This window comes from Catharus ustulatus, chromosome 1 (genome assembly GCF_009819885.2).
Source record: "Catharus ustulatus isolate bCatUst1 chromosome 1, bCatUst1.pri.v2, whole genome shotgun sequence".
Lineage (NCBI taxonomy): Eukaryota > Metazoa > Chordata > Aves > Passeriformes > Turdidae > Catharus > Catharus ustulatus.
The window spans coordinates 20,678,261-20,700,939 of NC_046221.1; the positions used below are offsets into that span (position 1 = coordinate 20,678,261).

Sequence of the window (22,679 nt, forward strand, 5' to 3'; positions counted from 1 at the left end):
TGAACCTCAACTTCCTTGAAAATTTTCAGATAAAAATGGAAAATGCAAATATATTAGTAAACTGCTAGCAGGAAGAGACCAGGTTGTCCCAACAGTAGATTTTCTAGAATATACAAATACAGTATCCAAAAGAAGCAAGAACCAATAAATTAATTCCTTTACATGTCTTTAAAGATTATTTTTTATGAGAGAGCATTTACTTGCTGGCAGCCTGGGTCCTCGACTGTCTCTTTTTCTGAGGATTGTGATGAAGGCTTCTTTTTACAGATGTAACCAAGTTGTTTATAGCAAACATCAGTTGCCCAGTATCCATCCTGGAATAGCAGGGAGAAGGAACAAAAGTCAAGAAAGGGCACACATAAGAACAACTACTGTTTTTTCTCTTTTCACAAGGCCAGCTGGAAATTTATTAGAAGATTAGACACACCTGTAAATACTAGTTTAAGAGCCGTTTAATATTGTTTTGATATAAAAGAAGGAAATTAACATTTTGAAGTCTTTTGAAGTCTCAACATTACTTCTTATCATAAGTTTTAAATAAAAGGGTTTGTAAGGATCCATCTCTTCTGGGGCTGATGGGGTCTGCTTTTGGAGAAGGATTATTTCCCTACACTGCTGAAAAAAAAAGATGAATTAAACTGAGCTAATGCACATCTGATAGGGTTCCAGTAAATTGAACTATTTTATTCATCAAAGAATCTTAATGTGACTGACTACATTAAAAAAAAAAAAAAAACTATTTGAGAAGAGTTTTCCCTTTATCTCTCCCATAAAATCTATTTTTGGGTCAGTTCTTTTGGTGCCTAATGCTGGCAAACATTAGCCTCATTCTATGACATAAAAGTTCTCTCAATAACAGCATGCATTTCATACCAACATTTTCAATTTTTTTCTTTCAAAATTAATGAAACTTTTTGTGTGTGCATACATGGGCATGCACATGCAGGTAAATGTATCAAGCAATCACATCTTGGAAGAAAATAAAGTTTGTGAGTCAAGCAGTTAGAAATACTATAGAATTTTTCATTCGTTTCTTGGCAAGTAGATGACAGTTAAGAAACATGTCCTAGTGCCAGGTCTCTGTGCCTCACAGCCTCAGTGACATAACACTGAGGGACAAAATTGTCTATCTGATTGGAATATAAGGTATGCAAAGAGCACCTATGGTACCCACATAGGGTATTAACTAGTTCATCCCTATTCCTCTCGCAGAGCTTAAATTTGTACTTTGCTGAAACCAAGGGCAAGAATTTAATGCAAAATTTTTGGATCAGAATTTTCACCAGATGAGGAATTTCACAAGGGCATACTAGGAAAATGCTTCCTTTCTGATGTCTCCTGACCGCTGAACTTGTCTTCTGGCAGATACCAAATTTTGGAACAGAACTATTTTAAGATAATATAAGGAATGGTGCCTGAACGAGTAGATTGTGGGTGGGTGCAGCTGTTAATTTGCATTCTGTGCAGGGAGTGCACACTGTACCTGTCCCCCCATAGTGACGCAGTCCTCCAGACCGTTTGTGTAGGTGGGCTGGCCGCGCTGCCACGCCGTGAATGTCACAGGGGTCCCGTCACTCCACTCGAAGTAGAAGTGAGCCCTCAGGTCGTTCAGACCCAGCCACAGCTGCTCTGGTGGCTCTGGAGCACAAGAAAGAGGTTTGGTTAATGTCCACTGCTCAGGACCAGCAGGGGTTGGTATGTTTGGCATGTGGTACACAAGAGATGGTCTCTGTGCTTTTATAAAAATGCTGCTTCCTCTCAGATCTCTAAAAGAGATGTCTTGTGGAAAAACCATCAGATTCCATTTAGAAAAGCTAGTGTTAATGAACATAAGGCTCTTTACAGCTGGCAGAAGATTTTTGCAAACTTTCTGTGATTCAGAACAACAAAATGGTCCTGAGCATGAAGAGTTGAATGGCTGGGGGTGTCCCACCTCTCAGCAGATCATAGTGGGTCCAAGCCATGAAGACACCTGCCAGTGCATTAGAGGATTTGTGTTGGCCCATCAGGGTTCACCATGGCCAGCATCTGCAGTGTTAGGACTAGTTACCACAGATCCAAGGAGTATCAGAACTGAAAATAAGTTGTTTTCTTAGAAAGATATACAGCAAGAGGTTTCCATCAGCCAGAGCTTTGAATCTCAGAAAGAAGCTTATCCTCTAGGTTTGCAGCTCAATTCTAAAATCTTGTACATAGAAGATAGGTGCCAAAAGTGCAATCATTAGAGATCTTTGTCTCTGGAAGGAATACCTTTTTTTGTTTCCTTCTCCTCCTTTATAATGCTTTACAATGTGGATTATTTCTTGATAAACACAGATATAGTTCTGTATTTATGGAACATAAAAGAGCATGGTAAGTTGGATTCAGTCTTTCACTTACGATATTTCAGAGAAAGTATTAATATTTAATATGAAGTTCAGCTTTTATGCCACAGATGGAGCAAATGCAATACAGGCCTACATACATACTCACTGTAACCAAGCTGTGACACTAGAAAGCTGTATTCAGCAATGTTGTGGATGCTTGCCAAATCTCCATTTTCCTTTTTACATGAAGACAGAGCATCTTCCCATGTTTTGGGGTCCCGGTGAATGTTGTAGCAGTGACCTGCATACGGCCACCAGCCATCTGTGCACTGGACAGGCCTCAATTCCCCTAAAATCCAAACAATTTTTTTAGAACAAGAGCAACATAAAGGATTAGAATGAGATCTCTTGAGTGCTCTTTACAAAAATGGGACTATATGAATGAACATAAAGCTGTAGTTGGCAATGCAAAATACATTCAAATTAAAAGCAAGTATCATTTAGGCACAGTATGCTAAATATATAAACAGAGTGAAGTCTCCTTAAACAGACAACCACTAAAAAATGCCCACATTGTGTCAGAAACGCAATTTGAAATAATGATCTGTGAGGAGAGACCAAAGCAGGCGTCAGCTTTGTCCTCTGTCCCCCAGAGCCACTCAGTCTCCTGCTGCCTGCAATGACTCATACTGGGCTCTGCCTGCTGATCTATGGTTTTTCACAAACAAACATATTTTTCAAGTATGGAAAACCACTAAGCAATTCCTTGATAACTGCAGGCCAGTAAACCTTGTAAATTGGTGGACACTTTGTGTATCCTCTAAGTGGCTTTTTTATAACTTAAACTCTTAAAAGCGTACCTCAATCTTGCTTTAAAAATTGAATTGTGCATTTCTTTCTAAGGTTAATACTGGAATAAAGATTCTCTGGAATGATTTTTCTAGTATAACTCATCCTTTAAAAGTAGATTTTGCAACTTTCCCAGGTGACAGTCTCCAGTGGATTCCCCTTGCATGGGGCACGATCTCAGCCATGCTGGTGCTGGGGTGGCCCACTGATGCAACAAGGTCATCCTTGAGTCAGTGTTGCTGCTGCTCCTGCTCTGCTCTTGTGAAACCAAAGCATTGAAAACTGCAGACATCAGACAGAGGAGGACTTTTTTCATGAATATATCAATAACTGCAGTTATTCACTTGGAGCAAATCAGAATAATATTTCTACCATATTTATGCAAATTTGCCTTTTGGCACTGGTTACCATGATGGAACATCTACAATCTGTCTTGCAAAAATGGATGATAGAGTGATGAAACAAAATAATAATATTCTCCTATGAATGTTTAATACACAATGAGAGAAAAAAGGCATCATATAAAAGTCTGTGTGTCATGTATAGCTTTAAATCTGTGTTTTTCAAAAGTTACTAACATCTTCATTGAAAAATAATGTTGCATATAAGTTCCTTCTTTCTAGAAGTCATAAAAACCTTTCTTTTTATTTGACTAACTTACCTTTGGGCATAATGTCAGGCTTTGAACTGAAGGATCCCTTTTTACAAATGTACCCTAGTCTCTGGTTGCATGCTTGGTTTTCCCATTTAGCATTCTTTTTGGGATTCAACACTCCACAGATTTTCCCAGGGAGCAGGAAAGGACTTCCTTTAAATAAGAGAGAAAATAGAATCTCACAGCAAGAAATGAATAAAAAATATTAACAGAAACATCATATTACCAGTGGAAACACCTGCTTTTTATGATTCCTTTAATCACTAATAGGAAGAAGCCCTTCCCTAAAGGATATCTGCCTTGAAGTTTATAGGAGCTACCTTTAGTCGATACACTGAGAGTGAATAATGACCCTCCCCTGCTTTTATTATCAGGATGGTATTGGAAAATGTCTAATTCTTTTCCTAACACTCCTGTTCTTATAAGAAGAACTTCTGAAACTGGATCTTTATCTTGTCAAAAACTTCCAAACTTTATAATATTGAATTTTATGGTATATTATCCTTCCAGTATATTTCAAGAGTTTCACAGTTCTGCTTTCCTATGAAATAGCTTTTTTCTTTTCTGTTTCATTGTGTACAAACCTCTATAGGCAGCAAAGGAAAAATTCCTGATACAGCTTTTGAAAACTTAGAGGAGAGTTTAATTTTTCCTTTGACACCTTGTAATTTTTCCAAATCAGGAGACAGCTTGGAATACTCATGGCACAAAGCAAGTACGGAACCAAAAAATCCCAAGAAGAAAAGAGAAAAACTCACCCTGTATGAGGAACTCCACAAACCCACCCCATGACTCCCTAAACTTCTCAATAGTGTTTAGAATTTCTCCAAACAACATAGTGGCATTATTTGCTAAATATTTTGCTGCCAGTGGAAGATTTGATTTATATTCACACTTGTGAACAACATTTTATAGGAAATTCTGATATTCAATGGATAGGGTTATGTATCACTCTAAACTACACTCTGCTTTCATAAACAAGTCCTCTGTTTAGATAAGAGAATAAAATATTGTGCTATAACTGACATCCACTGTGAACTTTGTAATTTGAAAGTGTTAGTCTTAAAACAGGGGTCTAGATCTTGAGCTGCTGTAAATCAGAATGGTCTTTCCTGAAATAACGTTAGCTACTGCAGTTTTTATAAGTTGGTATCTTATCAGAATTAATTCAAAGATTACAAAATAGACACATCTCTTACCTGGAGCCCAGTTTAAATATCTGAAAGGGCTGCCCCCAACCCATTGCCATCCACTGTTGAAATCCAAAGCGTTCAATCCAATCCAGAAGGCAAAACCAAATTCTTTAGTTAGCTCTAAATTAGACAAAAAAAATTAAAAATCCTTCAGTTGTATCTCTCTATTCTTTTTCACAGTAACATAATCTAAAAGAAATCAAGTGTAGAGTAGGAATTTCATATTTCTTGTTTTAAACCAGCCCCAAGTGAGTATTTTCTGCATTACTGAAATGCACTGATACAAAAAGTAAAATTTGTAAATGAACCTATATTGATTTACCAGAGATCTTAGTAGGACAAATTAGCATCTTATTTCACTATTTAAATAAGACTTTATTTTTCTCACACGCTTTCATTGGAACATAAGACCTGTTAAAAAGCCCTGATTTTCATTACGGAATTTTACTATAAGTCTTCTGTAACAGATTTCATGGAGTAAAAGAAAAGCCATTGTGTCAATAAGTTTTTTTCCAGCTTCTTTTTTTTTTTTTTCCTATAGGAGTTCTTTCAAAGCCTCCTTTACACTATTTATAACCAAATAGATGCTGTGATACCTGTCTCTGAAATCCACTGGAGTTATTTTTTATATGCAAATTACCCATATCAGGACCAATCCAACCATCATCATATATTCTCCTGAAAATATTAATAATCCTTGAAACACAGTGGAAAAATGTAAATGTAAATTCCCTGGCCAGGAATGAGTGCCCTTGCGCAAACATGAGCAGAGGGAACCCTTCCCTGGGACAGACTGCAGGCACTGCAGGAGCTCCCATCTGGAGCACAATGTTGGCATGGGGACATTTCACTCCCAAAGAGGTTTGTGACCCTGCTTGATAAAAAGTCCCCAGGTAGTGGAAGGGCAGTTTAGACCATCCTCCTTTTGGTGGCTACTGAGCCACCCCTGACACTCTGCCCTCTTTCTTTGCTGAGACAGACACAAGGCAGCCAATTTCATCACCGCATATTTTAAGGTCTTGTTCTCTATACTTTTACCTCCTATGTATGCTTGTTCCTGAGTCTCTGTAATGCTTAGCAGTTCTGCATTTTGCTGCTGGCAGCTTTTTCTTGCTTGGTGCCATGTTAGAGCTGATTCTGAGTTTATCTGATAGTGAATGCCGGTGGAAACATCTTCTGTCCAAAATCTTTCTGTGTTCTCTGGAAGAAGCGACATAGAACACTGATTCAGATATACCAACTAGAAGAAAATCAAATGTGTAATAATGCAGAATCTCTAAAGACATACACTATGTATCAGAAAATAAATAATGAAATATATTTAGGCAGCAAATTAGAAAAATTAGTGATTTTTTAAATCAAAAATGCTATTTAAAATGTCTTTGTTTTTAGAAAGGAGTGAATTGTTTCCCAATATTTTCTTTTCAATTTTCTGATAATGCGTATGTAGTTCTAGGTAAACTAGACCTATCTATTGATTGAAACGAAGAGATTCCAGAGTGAAATAAGAGGAGAAAATCAAGTGTGTAGGTAAAACACGACTCTGGATGCTCTTCATGACTGATGGGTAGGAACTTCCTCTTAGCTCACCATCAAGAGAATCAGTTTTTCCAAAAATGACAGAAAGTGGCCTTTGTCAAGCAAGCTAGAGAAACAGTAAAAGAAGTCTGTGTAGCACCAATTTTCAGCTCAGCTGCTGTCTTTGCAGAGCTACTCACTAAACCTGGTGAAACTGCTGTTATTGGGAAGGGCATTGGTGTGACCAATGTTTGTGTCCTGAACTGGAAAGATCCAAATACAAATTCAGTACAGAAGACAGAACAAAGCTGGGAGAGGAGGATAATTCTCACAGCAGCATTTTTGTGTAGGCTGGCAATAGGAAACTAGAACAAGGTAGAAAATTAAAGGGGGAAAAATTAGAAAATAACAGTTTAAATGAGAATTGACCTATAGGGAATGCCTGAGGAATGAAGAGAGATAGGAATTTTTTGAAAGAAAGATGAATGTCTAAATAATAAGACAGATGTCTAAATTAATGCTGTTCATGCCATGCACTTAAGTCCCTCTTCACCCTCTGGTTCACAAAGAGAAACAATCACCTCCAGCATTTGAGTCAGAGCCTTTCTGGGCTGACTTTCTTTCATTACTTACTTATTAGTGGACAAAATCCATACAGTTTATCAGCATCAAAATCTGCAGTTGTTGCACACCAGAGCAGCCCGTCTGACCTGCCAGCATCTGTGCACTCATTGTACTGCTTGTCTTTGTATTTGAAAGGGAATACACAAGGCTGTCCATTGGCATTTCCTTGCAATGTAAAAGTAACTAGGGGAAAAAGTGTTGAGAGGACATGAAAATAGTAATAAAATCATACATCTAACTTTCCAGTAATAGATCTATTTATTATACATTTTTCTATCTAAATTGAGAAGTTATGCAATCTTTTAAATCTTTATTATAACTTCCTTCCCAGTGTAGCTACAGATTTTAATTTTTTTTTTTTTAGTAAAATGAGAAGTTTAAATACTGTAGTTAGAATTTTATACATATACACTGTAGACAAGTCAAATTCTGTGATGAAAAGTTGGTGATGCATTGTGGTTCCTGAAGACAGAAAAACTACAAACTAAAACAACATTGAGTCCACTGCGGGGTTTTTTTCTGCGCAGCTCAATAAATTTCCTTTATTTGCTTGATTACTCTATCCATAACCACTCTTTCACCCCATCTGTTCCTTAACTGTTGAAAGAAAAGGGTGGCTGACCAGAGAAAATACAGACCAGATTTACATGGACATATTTGCACAGCGAAAATTTTAGGTTTCACTTGCACATTTCTCCACTTGGACAAGTCTTGCAGATTCATCCTGAATTCAGATTCTTCAAGGTTAGCAGTGCTTTGTGTTTTTAAACTATTACAGTATAATGGGAATATTCTTTTATTGTGAAATTTCTGATGTAGACTCTCAGTGTCACATTCATGCAAACTTGTTCCTCCACACATTACTTTTTAATTTTCTCTCTATAGCTATACCCAATGACTGATAAACATCTTCAGAGTAGAACTCTTCTAATTTGGTGAGGCTGGAGGGGAGGAGCCAGTTCTTCTTTCTCATATCTCATGTCATGGGGCAGAAACTAGCACAGTTATCATGTAAATATGTAAATCCCTCAGTTGATCACTGTACCACGGGTGTGATGAGGAAGATAAATGGAAAGAGGTCCATGCTCCCTCATCTTTCATTTCCCTCCCACACAACGCCATCTGATTTAATATTTCCACTGAAAGAAATGTCAGTTTAAAGATCCTTCTCTTGCTATCTCAATTTTTTCATCATCCCTACACACCCCCCCATTTTATTCTGTGAATCAAGAACTACCAGGCTACCTAACATACTCTTTAGATCATGTATCAAATCTGATAAAGCATACAAAACAATCAATCTATGCATTAAAACTGCAAAGCTGCCCAACGTAAAGCATTTTCATATCTATTTTAATACAAAACTAACAGAAAACTTACCTGATGACTGCAGTGAATATTGCATGAGGGAAAGGAAAACTAGAAACCTGGAGATACTCATTGCAAATATAACTTGCTTCTCATTCTTCTCCCAGAAGTTGGATTAGAAGACTGGCAATATACAAAAATCTTTGTCTCTGTAGATAGTAATGGGTCCTTCTCTGTGTCAACGGGTTGATGGATAAAGCTCTGTACTCTAAATAAGGAAATGTCTTGTCACATGGTATTTTGAAATAACTGGAGTGCACACTGTAAAAGCTGCTCTCTGAAGAGTAAGTCTCTTCCAAAACTGAAGTCTTCATCCTTGTAACTAGAGGTGGAGACATTTTTCGTCTTCTGTGACATTGCTAATATTAATACAGGTAAATTGTTGGGGTACTACACAGGACAGACCTGGAAAAGCAACTTGAGAACTGAGGACAAGAAGCTTGCAGTGAAATATCATCAATTAAAACCCTCAGTTTTAACTCTTACACTTCAGAAACAAACAGAGACAAAACCCCAGTTGTTCAATACATTGCAATAATGTCACAGCACTATATATGTAGAAGAAAGAGAGCAAACATAACAGAAACTGCAGGTTTTTGGTGAATTATGAGTTCTTGCTCACTTTGAGGCAAATTTAGCATTGTTATGCTGGTTTACTTGATCCCAATTTGGAGCTGGGCTCTTTGTAATTGCTTGTCAAAGACCCGAAAAAAGTGAAGATGTTCAACACTGCAATCTAATGGTAAGCTTCCCTGGAACAGAAAGGAAATTTTTGCCTGGAATACTTTAATACTTTACCAAGTAAAAGGATGCATTTATCTATCTGACAAATTCCTAACGAGGCTGTTTCAGGACAAAGCCAAAGACAAGTTAATTTCGAAAAGCTCTTTTTAACCTGTGAGCAAAGTGGTCATCTGAAATGAATTGTTTAATAGTAATTCTTTTATTTGCAGTTCACATTAAGGGAGAGTTCAGTGTGAGCAAGGCTTGCAAGAATAGCTCTAAGTCCTGGAGCTGAATGGTGCCACAGCCACTAATGTGGTGGGGCACAAAGAGAAACTGAGTTTCCTGAGTGAAACCATATTTCAGATACATCTAAAATAACAAAATGAAATTGCTCTGCCAAAGGAAATCCCAAGGGAAAATACCTGGAGGACACAATTCCTGCCCAGTTCTCTCATTTGCCTCACTAAGTGCCAGCCTGGATCTAGTTCAAGCTGGGCTTTCTCTTCCCTCTTGTGTAAATGGATGCTTGTGAGGATTTCTCCAGGGCTGCAGTGGTGGGGAAAGATTAATGCAGACACTGGGGTAGGCTGAAAGAGGGATTGAGTATTTCAGAGCTCCCGCTTTGGCATGACCAACCAGTTGCAGTTGTAGTATCGTGTGTGATGCGTAACAGTTTGTGCAATAACCTGCTCTCAGCAGTGTCCTACACTCTTGTTGTTATTTACACCAAGAAAACTGGAGTTCAGGAAAGTAATTTCATTAGTTGTTTTGTTTTGAGTTTTTTTGGGGTTTTTGTTTGGGTTTTTTTTTTATGTTTGTTTGTTTTTTGTTTTGGTTTGGTTTGGTTTGGTTTGGTTTTTTTCTTTTTCCTTTCTCTTTTGTTTTTTTACCACAACTTTCCAGTTTGCTCAATAGACGGTGCAGCCTGGGGAGGCAGGTGGTTTCCTGGGGATATGTGCTCAACACTCTTTTTCATAAAGTGTTTAGTTACTTAATTGTATTTACAACTCACTTAAAGGCTATCTTCTAGTGCTTTCCACTGTTTTTCTGACATCTAAAAGTTACTCTTGCAGATTTCTAGTACAGAACCATCTGCTGCACTGCTTAGTTTTCAGTTCCTTTTTCTTCATTTAAAAATGTGAAGTTGGTGCTTATTCAAGCTGAATTCAAAGTGGTGAGGAGAAAAGCCCTCCTTGTTATTGACAAAAGAGTTATTGTGCTGACAGGAGCCCCTCCCTTCCCTTTTCCCCTCACTTGATTCACAGGGAATGCTGAAGCTGAAAATTATACTAATAGAAAATTTATTTATTTGTTTCAAAGCATTAATAAAAAGAAGCAAGAATTTCAGGGTAACAATATTTTAATTCATGTAAGTAAACTTAAGACAGTTAAAAATCACATTGTTGAATTGAAAAATGATTACAACTTATACCTGGTCTTAATATTTTTTACTGACATGAACTGTATTTTCCATAGAAGGAAATGAAGGTGACAAAATTTTCTATCCCAAAATTTTCTGAGAAAAGGATATGAAGCAGTTTTATAAGTGTAGTGAGATTTAGCCATAAGGAGCAATAAAAATACTGGTCTGACACAGTGAAGTTTGTGGGGTTAAATGAGTTCAAGTTTGCAAAAGAGTTAGGTTCTAATTTTTAATATTTTTTTAGTGTCCACAATGTCACAGCAATGCAGTTCTAAATGGCATTGACACTTTATTGGACATTCATTCTCAGTAGTTGGCTTTCATTGTCTTTTTTCAATGCGTGCTTGTATTTGACAAGTTTTTTTGCATGACAATCCTTGCTAAGGCACTTGAGAACATCTTGACCATTATAACATCAAACTCTAATTCTGATTTTGCACAATATACATGATAAAAAAATCAGCTAGTGCAAAAAGAGGAAAGTGATTTAAGATTACACTAGATCTCACTAGAGATTTTTAACAGATACATCCTTTAATTTCAGCAAGTAACTTGATACTACAAGTAAAATGCCACAGGACCCATCCTCACCAATTCTTCAGTCACCAATACATTATTTTAATAGTGTTTCATTGCCAGAATCTGTTGAAAGCTGGTTTTGTCTTTTTCTTTTGTAGAAATAGGCTGCCATGCCAGCTCCAAAAACAGTTAAAACAGCCAAGAAAATGAGTGGCCAAACAGAGACATGAACAGGTGGAAGAATCTCTTCATTCTTTTCCTTGCCTGAAATGAATCCATATAACTGTGAGAAACCATAGTAGTTTTTATTTACACATACAACATGAAAAGCACAAAGGAGATGCTCTCTTCTGCCTGAACTTGAGGGCTGTAAATCTGAGCCCTGAATTGTTGCCACAGTAATTTCATGATTACAAGCCGCACTGACTATAAGCCGCATCTCCGGGTGTTGGCAAACTTTTCGTTCTTTGTCCATACACAAGCCGCACCCAATTATAAGCCGCTCTGTCATTCACAGGGAGGACCCGCGTGCAACAGAGTTGCCAAGTAGTAACAGAATTGCGGGATGGAGGGGTTTACCAGCTCGGCTCGGGCCGTGAGGGCTCGGCCCACTCGGGGCTGCCGACAGGGCTGGGTCGCCCAGCTCGGTGCTGCTGCTCGGCGGGGCCATTCGGGGCCGGCTGCCGCTGCCGCTGGGCTCACTCGCACCAGCCCGGCGCTGCGCCGCAGTGGCAGAGGGGCACGGAGCCCGCCGGCACCCACGGAGGTGGCGGCAGGAGGGGATGGAGCCTGCTGGCACCCATGGCGCCGGTGGGAGGCAGGGATGGAGCCCGCTGGCACCCACGGCGGCGGTGGCAGGAGGGGAAGGAGCCTCCCCACTCCCGTGGCGGCTGCAGGAGGGGACGGGAGCCCCTTGCCTCCCCCCGAGCCGCGGGGCCAGCAGGAGGGAGTCCTCCGCCTCCCCTGGGCTGCGCTGCCTGAAGGAGGGAGTCCCCCGCCTTCCCCGCCCCCCACGCTGCCTACACGGAGCCCGGCTCCACCTGCAGCGCAAGAGTAACCAATTTGTAACAATCACGCAGACCTGGGTTTTACTGGCAGGTACTTGGCTCGGCACCTCGGTTTGCACTTCTGGGGTTGGAAAAGTCAGAAAATTATTCACATATTGGCCGCTCCTGAGTGTAAGCAGCATTTCCGGGGTGGGAGCAAAATTTTAGTCAAAATGGTGCGGCTTGTAACTGTGAAATTACTGTAATCAGTAGTCACGTCTCTGCTCCTAAAGCTAATATGGTTTTAGTAGATCTGGAGTACGGTAATGTACAATGCATGCAGTGGATACTTGCAAGAATTTAATGAAGAAGTATGCTTTAGATGGATATGGGATGCTAATTATTGAAAATCAGTTTTACAATATTTTTATGTTACACAATTTGCTATAATATCTTTGGAGTAAACTTTCATATACATCTACATACTTTCCAACAGCCTAGTGAAAGCACTCTGTAGCTGTTCTGGTCTGGTCACTGCTGCAGGGCTAACCCTGTTAGCCAAGAACAGGTGAGTGCTCTTGGGCACGTGAAAGGCACCGTGGGTTTACCACAGGTGATTGATAACCCTGCAACCCTCAGTAGGACTTGCTCTCTAAAAGAGAGTAGGTTGGGAAAACTCATTTTAAGTTCTTTCTCTATTTAGATTTTTCTTAATTTTCTTATGAAAGCTCTTACCTTTTTGCTTTATGGGACTCCCATTTGGTTCAACTTCAATGAATATCAGAGAGAAATCATATGACACTTTGTTAGAATTCATACATTGTTTGCAAAAATAGTACAAGAAAAAAACCCCTGAAGTTCTACCACTGCATTGGTAACATGTATGCCTACTACAAAAGGCAACAAACTGAGGCATTTGCTAAGTTTTCACCCTTTCATCTTCCTACTTAACATGACTTTATCCACTTTTTAAACTTTATTTTTTTATATACTACCAACATTAAAATACTGACTCTTTCCTATGTTCATTCTAAATACCTTTTCACATTTTCCCTCAAATATTGATTTTAATGTACTAAGAACATGATGTACCACTCTGGAGATTAGTTGTACATGGTATATTTTGGGAAGATCTGCATGTCTAGCTGTTTAAAAAATTTTTGATTCTTAAACATCTTCCCAAGAAAACACCCACTGAAACACATGAGTAATCTTCCTATTTGCCTCTGTGTAAGAAAGAGAAAAAATAAAAGATCTTTATAACATTATTATAAAGAAGTGCAAAAAAACCAGTTTGGCACTCAGAAATGAAGAACTATACACATACAATTAAAGATTTCTAAATTAACATGAAAATATTTCTCATCTTGGCTCTTCTACACTACAGTTTGCAAACACCCTTGGTACCCAGAGGAGAATTTATAAAGGCAAAATGTAAAGTGAAAGCAAAGCAGAATGCAAAATGAATAGATACAAAACAACAGTAATCCTACTAAGGCAGGAAATAGTGCATAAGGGAGCACAGTATGATTCAATGGATGAACTTTAGAGATTCCTTATTATTTTAGTACCTGTGTAGGATGGAATGTAACTTGGATGTTTTTACTAAGTCTTTAATAGGAATTAATTGATTTACTGTAGTGGGCATGTGCAGATTTAAGCACAGAAATTACCAGTGCAGGGGAGATGACTATTTCTTGGTTACAGTTCAGCATCTTTTTCTAGTTAAAGACTACTTGGAAAATGAGTAAATGCTAACCCCAAATTATCAGTTGTTTTTTCACCACCTACCATGTCTTGAGATGTCTTTAGCATTGAAATCAAATTTTTTCAACTTTTAATCCAAATAATAGAATCTTAAAACTGGCTTTAAAGTCAGCCTTTATTTTTTTCTTTTTTCTTTTTTCTTTTTTTTTCCTTTTTTTTTTTTTTTTTTGGGAGGTTTTCAACATAGGACAGAAATGCTGCCCACGATTTACTGGGAATAATGCATAATGCAAAAACTGGAAAATTAAACCTGATCTCACAGCTACAACAAAAGAAAGTTCTAAGGTTTAACGATGGTTACCTACCATTTTTTTAGGTTAGATAGATTGACTTTTAACATCTAAGTTAGAAGAATAAAATGATACTGCTTTCTTGCAGGCAATTTCCTTTGTATCTCCACTTGGGAGTAATTCATGTAGTGTTTTATCTCTGAAACAATAGTCTGGTATATAGAGTATTGCGTGAAGTTTTCCAAAAAAGGTGATAAGACACCTTCTCTAATGACTTGAAGTTTTCATTTAGAAGGGAAGTGTTCCTCATATCATTATTGCAATACAAACAGGTGACCTTTTAGAATTCCTGAGGCATTACTGAATCAGGGACAATATGAAGCTAGTTTGGTGTGTTGGAGACTAGCATATTTTTTCAGAATAACAAGCTAGAAGAGGAAGATTGATTCTTCATGATTCCTCCTTGCAAGGATATAGTAACAATTACAATAATCAGTCCTTGAATTAGTCATACCCTTGCACAGGTGTTTGACAGGTGCCATGTCAACACCTGTGTTCGGTACTCAAAAGTTTCTGAAAATTGCATTCTCAGCCTAGGCTGTAGGATATTACTGTATTCCCATGTGACTTTAGACAGTGATGTGGAGAGCTTGCAGTCTGCAAAAATAGGCAACTGCAAATGGTTAGAGAAGTGGGAAATCCAAAGAAAACTTCCAGGAATTCTTTTCAAACCTGTATTGAGGGGCTTTAACAGTTAGTAGTGAACAGATCTGTCCTGTCACTAAGGGCTGACACACTGAAGACTTACCTTTGGGTTTTTTGCAGATAAATCCTTTTTCAGCAGAGCAATCACTTCTGTCCCAATAGCCAGATGGTGCAGTTATTTCCACGCACTGATGCTCCTCACCAAACTCTTTGTCCTCCCAGTTAACAAAGTCCAGGACAGCATTGTCTAACCACAACCACTGGCCTACAGAGCAACTCAGAGCAAAAAAAGTTAAAATGCATCTATTTCATGAATATTTTAGCTCTTTAGCTCAGCAATTCACTTTAAATATCTATAGTAAGCCACTCTTCATCAGAAACCCATGCTTGTTTGTAAAAGTACAGTAATCCTCAATTTTCTCATCTCAGCAATGCATTTTTCCATTAAAAAGTGAAATTAGGACATACCTTCCACATTCTGGTAAAGTCCTATCCAAAAGCCTCCTACTTTATTTCCAAGTGGTTGAATTTTATTAGTCAGAAAGTGAGATTCATCTGTGTTTCCTACTGAAACCAAGGTAGCTCCTGAAAGGCATTAATAAGCAAATAACCATAACCTACGTGAGTAACCACTGTAATGACCTCCTCTTTTTAGTCTGTACAAACAATAATTTCTGGCAGTGATAATGCTGCTCTGCTGGTCTCGCCACTGCATCTTGCAGAAGACAATGACCTGGAGGTGCTCAGAGGCTGTGGTCCTGCACTGCTGCCCCCAGGATGATATCCCACAAGCCAGGAGCTGATGGGGAACTCGTACACAGGAAAACTACAGACTTGAGAGGACAGAAGGCTGCACAAAGTCACTCATGTCAGTTTATTTTCATTGTAACAACCTTAGGACAGCTTAGTAGGTAAAAAGATATTTCTAACTTTTTAATCAACATCTTTAAATTTTTATGTCAGTTTTGTATAAATATTAGTAGAAATCATTTTAATTGGTAAGGAAGGCTCTCACCTAAGCGAGCACACTCAAGGGAGGCCAGTGCCCAGCTTCTCCCAGCTGATGCTTCAAGGTAGTAGCAGTGATCATGGTAAGGGATCCAAGCCTGAAGTCCATCTCCTTCAGGACAGTCTCCAGGCAGCTCAGCAGGGTCAGTAGGAGCTATCTCTAGAGATGTCACATAGTATGAAATTGGTATTGCATTCTGAGTCATCTGTGATTCTATGATATGTGTATAAATAGTGTGGGAATTCTCTCACCCAGCTTTATCTGTCTGGACATCTACTCCTGACTATTCCCACATTCTCCCAACCCAGACAACAGGGAGAGCCAAGCAGTCAAAAGTGTGAAATATCTCATTTCTCAAATCACATTTCTCAGGACAAGAATCAAATTGCATCCAGCAGCATCTAACTAAGTGCCCTGGCAGTACTGTGAGGAAAGCAAACCCTGAGGGAGGATACAAATCTCAGATTTGCATTATCACAACACAGAAAGCTGTTGTAGGCTAATGAATCATTAATGCCACAGTCCCATGTTGTCTGGCTGCTTGGTCTCTTCATGCTGTCACTTTGCATCAAAAAAACAGTCATCAGTGGAACATGCCTCTGCCAAGTCAGACTGTTTCTGATCATGGGTGCAACTCTAATTCACTTTGATGGATCTTTAGTTCCTGCACTGCATAAGTAGACCAAATGCATGCAGCCTTAACACATAGAGGGAAACCAGCACGACCCTACAAAATCTAGGTGCAAACCATGTCTCTGCATATATCTGCAAAGAGTTAAAGTAACATTCACATTTTCAAGGCTCTTATAGTTTCAGCTCTTGCAATAGTGAATAGCAGTGAAACTCTTGACCGTATTTCAGCTCACTGGCACTCGTGTGAGCTTCCCCAGTCCTTACAGCCAGTGCACAAACACAGCACCTACTAATATTACACACAGACTCACGTGATGTATGGTCATGTCTTGTAAAGAGCAAGCTATACCTTGAAGATAGAGCTTCATCTTCTGGAAACAGTTTTACCATAACAGCAGTACATCCATATAGATTAGTGCAAAAGCTTTTCCTGTGCCTAAATTCATACATCATCCACATTCTTCTGGGAGGTAGGTGCTTACCCTGAGCTTAGTCCTCTGCAGGGGTAGCCCAAGCTACAGCGAAGCCTCCAGGATTAGGCAGGCTCATGGAATTAGGAATGTGTCTTCAAAATTGTCACAGGTCTTTACTTACCGTCTGATATCATGCAAACTGAAAAGTGGCTTTCATTGCAAGATGTTGTTTTCCAAGTACCGTCAAGATCGAGGTAAACACAAGCATTGTTCTCCTTTGGTTCCCCTGCTGCCCATTTTGTGTACCTGGTTTTCCAGTTATTGGTCCATTTGTAATAACCACCACTCTGAAAACGAAGGAATTCTGGTACTAGATTTTTTTTTACATAAAAAAGTTCTGTCACACAAATACAGTGTACAGTAATTTCACGAATACAAGCCGCACCAATTTGACCAAAATTTTGGTGGAAACCCGGAAGTGCGGCTAATATTCCGGGGCGGCTAATCTATTAACAAAATTCTAAAAGCTGCCAACACGGAAGTGAGAGCCCGCGGCAGCCCCAAGCCAAGCTGGAGCCCGGCCGGCCCCGGCAGAGGTGGGAAAGCCTGGCAGAGGCGGGGCCAGCAGTGCGGGGGGCGGGCGGCAGAGCCTGAGCCAGCAGGGCGGGGCAGGGAGGGCGGCAGAGCCTGAGCCAGCATGGCGGGGGAGCCCGGGAGAACTGGGGCTAGCAGTGCAGGGGAGCATGGCAGAAGCAGGAAGGCCGGCGGGTGGGGCTGCCTGGCAGCGGGGGAAGCCCAGCAGAATCGGGGCCAGCAGCGTGGGGGAGCCCGGCGGTGCGGGGGCCTGCAGTGCCGGCCAGGGCGAGGAAACGCAGCGGCGGTGCAGACGGGAGGGGGCGGCCGGCGAGCCTGGTGGCGGCGGCGGCAGCCCTGCCGGCGGGGCGAGCGAAAGCGGCGCTCGCGAAAGCGCCGCTCGGCGAGCGAAAGCGCCGCTCGCGAAAGCGCCGCCGCTCGCGGCTCGCGAAAGCGCCGCTGCTCGCCGCCGCGAGCCGCCGCCGCGAGCCGCCGCCGCGAGCCGCCGCCGCTCGCGAAAGCGCCGCCGCGAGCCGCCGCCGCGAGCCGCCGCCGCGAGCCGCCGCCGCTCGCGAAAGCGCCGCCGCTCGCGAAAGCGGCAGCGGGGCGAGCGAAAGCGGCAGCGGGGCGGGCGGCAAGCCCGGCGGCGGCAGCCCTGCCAGCCGGGCGAGCGAACGCGGCAGCGGGGCGGTGCTGACGGGAGAGGGGGGCCAGCGAGCCCGGCGGCGGCGGCGGCAGCACCACCCGGCCAGCCCCGCCGAGCCGTGGCGCTGAGCTGGGCCACCCGGCCCCGTCGGCAACCATGAGCGGGCCGAGCCTTCCTGGCCCCGCCCCGAGCCAGTAAAGCCCGCTATGCCGCGATCCTGTTACTAATTGGCCAATTTGTGAAAGCTGCGCACGGATTCTCGCGATGAACGAAAGTGCGGCTAATATTCGGGGTGCGGCTTATCTATTGACAAAGACAGCAACATTGTCGAGGCACCGGGGGTGCGGCTTATAATCCGTGCGGCTTGTATTCGTGAAACTACTGTAAATATAATCATATGTCTATTTGATTTTTTCAGGAAAAAAGAGCCATTTTTTAAACCCCATTCACTATTCTAAGTAATGTCACTGGGCAATTAGAGTTACACAAGAACTATCTACGAACAGTGTTCATCACTGCATTGCTTTTGGGGGATGTTTCTGAAGTGACAAACCTCTATAATGTGGCAAGAAAGTCAGATGAGGCCATTTTAGGTCATTTAGTAAATCCTACATCAAGAGAAGCAATTACAGAGAATTTGTCCGCTCTGCTCTGCTTTATATAGATTAAAATTGGGAACTATTTGTGCATAAAGATTACTTGAAATTAAACAGTTAGCTTAAATCTTAAAATATCTCCCTAATACCCACAGTGACTTCTATTTATATAATAATAGCTCTAAGTATCCCCCCGTATATCACAGTGTTTGACTTTCAGGATGGCCAACACTCACTTCATGACAGCTGCACTTTCTGACTCACTCTGCAGCTTGACTTCTTTTACTGTTTCTAGAACTTTCTACTCTCATGTTTTGCTTCTTGTATAACCTTTTCTGTGATTCTGCACTCCATTTGGGGGATGAAAATCCTTGACTAATTCTAACAGTACCCCTAGATTTTTGTGCATTTGCACACGGAAGTCATGCAGAATACAATTGTTCTAAACTGGTCGTTCAGAGGACTATTAGAGCAGGAAAGTTCCCTGAGCACCTGCCCCTCCCATCTATTCAGCACTTACCATATTGCTGTTAAGACCAATCCACACAGGTTTTCCATACTTCAGCATCTGGATCCACAAGAATGAATGGATGTAGGCATCTGAAATGCTGGCAAGTTCCCCAGATTTGTCTTGACAATTTTTTCTGGCCTCTTCCCATTGCATTTCAGATGAAATTATTGAATAGCTACTGTCACCATAACGAGTAAAGCCAGAGGCTGGGTTTGTTGTTGGTACTTCAGGTTGTGAGGGAACTATGGAGGAAAGACTGAATGGATGAATTTATAACATATTGCTCTTCTGTAGCATGCAAGTTATAAAAAATTGGTCACAAGGTCCTAGTCAATAAGTCAAAATATTTTTTAAGCTCATGAGCAAAGCAAAACAAAACAACAAGGCCAAAATAAAAACAAACAAACCAACCAAATAAAACACCCCCAAATCCCAAAAAAGTGCTGAAAATAAATTTCAAGACACAGAGTAAATTTGTTAATGTAACAAGATGAGTGAAATCCTGGATGCCTTGAAGCACAGTATACTTGCTATAGACTTGACTGGTCCAGACCAAGACTCCTAAATTGCATATTTCAGATTCTGTGATTTAAGTTGTCTGACTAAATCTGAATATCTGAGTGTACATTTGTTTCTGATCACTGGTGGATAGGACTTAGGAAAAGTCATTTAAGGCATTAGCTGTAGTCTCAGCCTAAGACTGAGACCTGATGTTAGTTGATCACAATTCACTGTTAATTCCAAGGTGTTGGCCTGTCTGTAAGGGGTGCCAGAATGTTGCCCGCATGTTTGAGTCAGGCAATATATATTTACACACTTGTGATTGTAAATGTATTCAGAAAAGCTGGAACTGGGATCAAGAAAATTAAAAATGCCTCCATAAAACTGTATATTTGCTGTGCAGGGAGTGGGTCTTCTTGCAAGCTGTGCTGAGAGTGAATAGGCTGCAGGAGCTGACTGAACTGAGGGATCAGGGAATAATTTTTACTTTAATAAAGCTGAAGCAAAATTATTCTGTTATCTGTGCTTTGCCTTCTCTACTTCCATTATATGCTTGGGCAGCTGGGATTTGTATAATTAAAATTCTGAAGGAGAAGAGGCAACATTCATTACTCATTTTGGTGTAAAAAAAATAACAATATTCTTCTACATAAAGACACATCCAAGAAGCTGTACATTTTGAATGACATCATATGGCATTCAGTAGAAATAGAAAAGATTAAATGCTCTGCTCAGATTTGTCCAAGAGAATGGGGAAATCACTGCAAGAATGTGATTTATGTAGCACTTAGATAGGATGTCTAAACCTCTTAGACTTCACTGAGAAAATAAAAACAATTTTCATTTATTATTCTCTAGTATTATTCATGATTAGGTACAAAAGACCAATTAAGACAGTGGTTCCTCTTCACCAATTTCTGCAAAACAAATTGTACTTCAAACATAGCACTGGCTTAACTCTGATGGAGCTCTGAAAGCCTGAGATTCAGAATGAGACTCAAAGCTGGAAGAAATCACATCAGTTTGTATGCTCATTTTATCCAACCAAGGTATTCTTTCTTTTTAAGAGGCTGAGTTGAGCAGAACTCACGTGAATTCATCTGGCACACGTAGCCCCTTTCATTGTCACAGCTATCATCCTTCCATTTCCCATCTGACTTCATAATGAAGACACAATCTGTCTGAAGGGGAGAGGAAGAGGTACAGCCATTACAAAAGGCAATGAGGAGGGGGTGAGCTGAAGCTCCTGTACTGCCAGTGCAGGCCTGATGGCAGAGAGGAGAGGAGCTCACTGAACACCTGTATGATTAGTTCAAATTTCCTCAGTTCCTGCCAAGCAGTTTCACTTGGTATTTATTAGTGACCCCTTAAATTGGAACCAGGCTTCCACTGGTGCCAGTTAAGGTCTGAAAGAAGTCAATTAAAACCCATTTTACCAGTTTTAATAAGAACCCTATAATGACTGCATAAATGAGTAAGGTACCCATAATAAATCTTCTCAGTTCTGATTTACAGTTATGTAGATCTGCTTAAGACATTTTTATCAATGAGAAAAACAATACAAGAAATACTATTAAGAGCTCTAGTCTACACTAGCCTAACTGAAGCAGACTCTTTTGTAGAAAACAGATGCTCTTTGCTGTTTTTTTATAGTCATTATCAAGTCACCATTATCAGATGCAACAAAACATTTTCTCTTTACTTTCTTATGTTTAATTGTTGCAGCATTTCCTTCATGACTCCTCTGATGTCAAGATTAGCCATGAAAGTCTTTTGGCATGTCATCCAAGTTTCTCCTTTTTGCTGATTTAAATAAGTTTTAGTCATCAAAAAAGTTGACTGATGGTAGATGTTAAAAATCTTGATTGACTAACTGCCAAACATTTCCTCAGAAATTACCACTTTGGAAAAGAGAAAGTAATTTCACTGAAGTTATCAATTTATACCATCAGAAATTAGTAAAGCAGTGTGGGAACACATTAGCAAGGAGAAGGACATGTACACAGCCAAATTATTGTTGCATCAAAAATCTTAACTTTGGTTTATTATACCTTCTCTGTTTGTTGTTGCAGCTTTATTATTGTCATTAATGCAGTTTGGAGAGGAACTGATATAAGTTTCTCCAAGCTTCTTTTACGGATCTGGGGTTTTTTTTGTTGTTTGTTTGTTTGTTTGTTTGGGGTTTTTTTCTTGCAATAGTTCAGATGGAAGGCTTAAAATCCTTCTTCTACAGAACCTTTGCCAAACATTTGGGTGTATTTGGAATCATTATCAGATGATTTGCTAAACCCTATTGTGCTTACAAAAGGACTGGTTTCAGCATCGTATTATTGCTGCTGTAACTTTTCTTTCAGGAAAATCAACTATCTGCCCAAGGTATACGGGTTACTTAAACTTCCTGTACCTCCAGAACATCATCTGTCAATTTTTCATACTCATAAAAGTCAAAGTAGCTTTGCTGTTTTTCTGGTGCACCATTAACCCAGTTGGTGTAGGAAACAGAGCTTCCATCCGTCCAAAGAAATGTGGACTCTCTGTTGATATCATTCATCCCAATCCAAACATTAGTTGTGGCATACTTCAAATGATAGAAAAGGAAAGCTGGGGAGAAGCAAAGATTTCTCATTAAGGAAAGCTCATCATGACTTGCCCAAAAGAGGGAAAATATGCAAAAGCCTAGAGTGGGGAATATAATAAAAGGATAACATTTTCCACTACACAGAGTGGTTAATTAAATGTTTAGATAAGCATCCCTTCCTCACTGTGTATGCACACAAAGGGTTTCAGAAAATCCTATGTGCAACCACCCTTAGAACACACTGGAAGTTTCATGAAAACCAAGCAGCTGAAAGAACTAGAAACAAAGTTTATTTCTTATACCTAATAATTTTAGCTATTGCCTTGCAGTTTGAAGTTAAAATAAACCAT

At 40.1% G+C, this 22,679-nt stretch overlaps 2 protein-coding genes across 3 annotated transcripts in view; both read right to left on the reverse strand.

Annotated features, from left to right (window-relative positions):
* LOC117003676 (macrophage mannose receptor 1-like) overlaps window positions 1-8,603 on the reverse strand; it is a 34,009-nt gene extending 25,406 nt beyond the window's left edge. For both annotated transcript variants that reach the window (XM_033073855.1, XM_033073763.1), the window contains exons 1-8: window positions 8,526-8,603; window positions 7,155-7,328; window positions 6,042-6,203; window positions 5,010-5,123; window positions 3,817-3,963; window positions 2,473-2,655; window positions 1,484-1,638; window positions 201-314 (exon numbers count right to left, since the gene is read on the reverse strand). In XM_033073855.1, coding sequence (XP_032929746.1) covers window positions 201-314; window positions 1,484-1,638; window positions 2,473-2,655; window positions 3,817-3,963; window positions 5,010-5,123; window positions 6,042-6,203; window positions 7,155-7,328; window positions 8,526-8,586 — 1,110 coding nt within the window. In that variant the 5' untranslated portion in view covers window positions 8,587-8,603. The remainder of the gene's footprint in view (window positions 1-200; window positions 315-1,483; window positions 1,639-2,472; window positions 2,656-3,816; window positions 3,964-5,009; window positions 5,124-6,041; window positions 6,204-7,154; window positions 7,329-8,525) is intronic.
* A 1,994-nt stretch (window positions 8,604-10,597) lies between these two features.
* LOC117003518 (macrophage mannose receptor 1-like) overlaps window positions 10,598-22,679 on the reverse strand; it is a 36,494-nt gene continuing 24,412 nt past the window's right edge. Inside the window, exons 22-30 of the mRNA XM_033073522.1 lie at window positions 22,156-22,352; window positions 20,842-20,932; window positions 19,260-19,492; window positions 17,106-17,271; window positions 15,885-16,037; window positions 15,338-15,454; window positions 14,973-15,134; window positions 12,903-12,935; window positions 10,598-11,445 (exon numbers count right to left, since the gene is read on the reverse strand). Of these exons, the coding sequence (XP_032929413.1) occupies window positions 11,276-11,445; window positions 12,903-12,935; window positions 14,973-15,134; window positions 15,338-15,454; window positions 15,885-16,037; window positions 17,106-17,271; window positions 19,260-19,492; window positions 20,842-20,932; window positions 22,156-22,352 (1,322 nt within the window). The 3' untranslated portion in view covers window positions 10,598-11,275. The remainder of the gene's footprint in view (window positions 11,446-12,902; window positions 12,936-14,972; window positions 15,135-15,337; window positions 15,455-15,884; window positions 16,038-17,105; window positions 17,272-19,259; window positions 19,493-20,841; window positions 20,933-22,155; window positions 22,353-22,679) is intronic.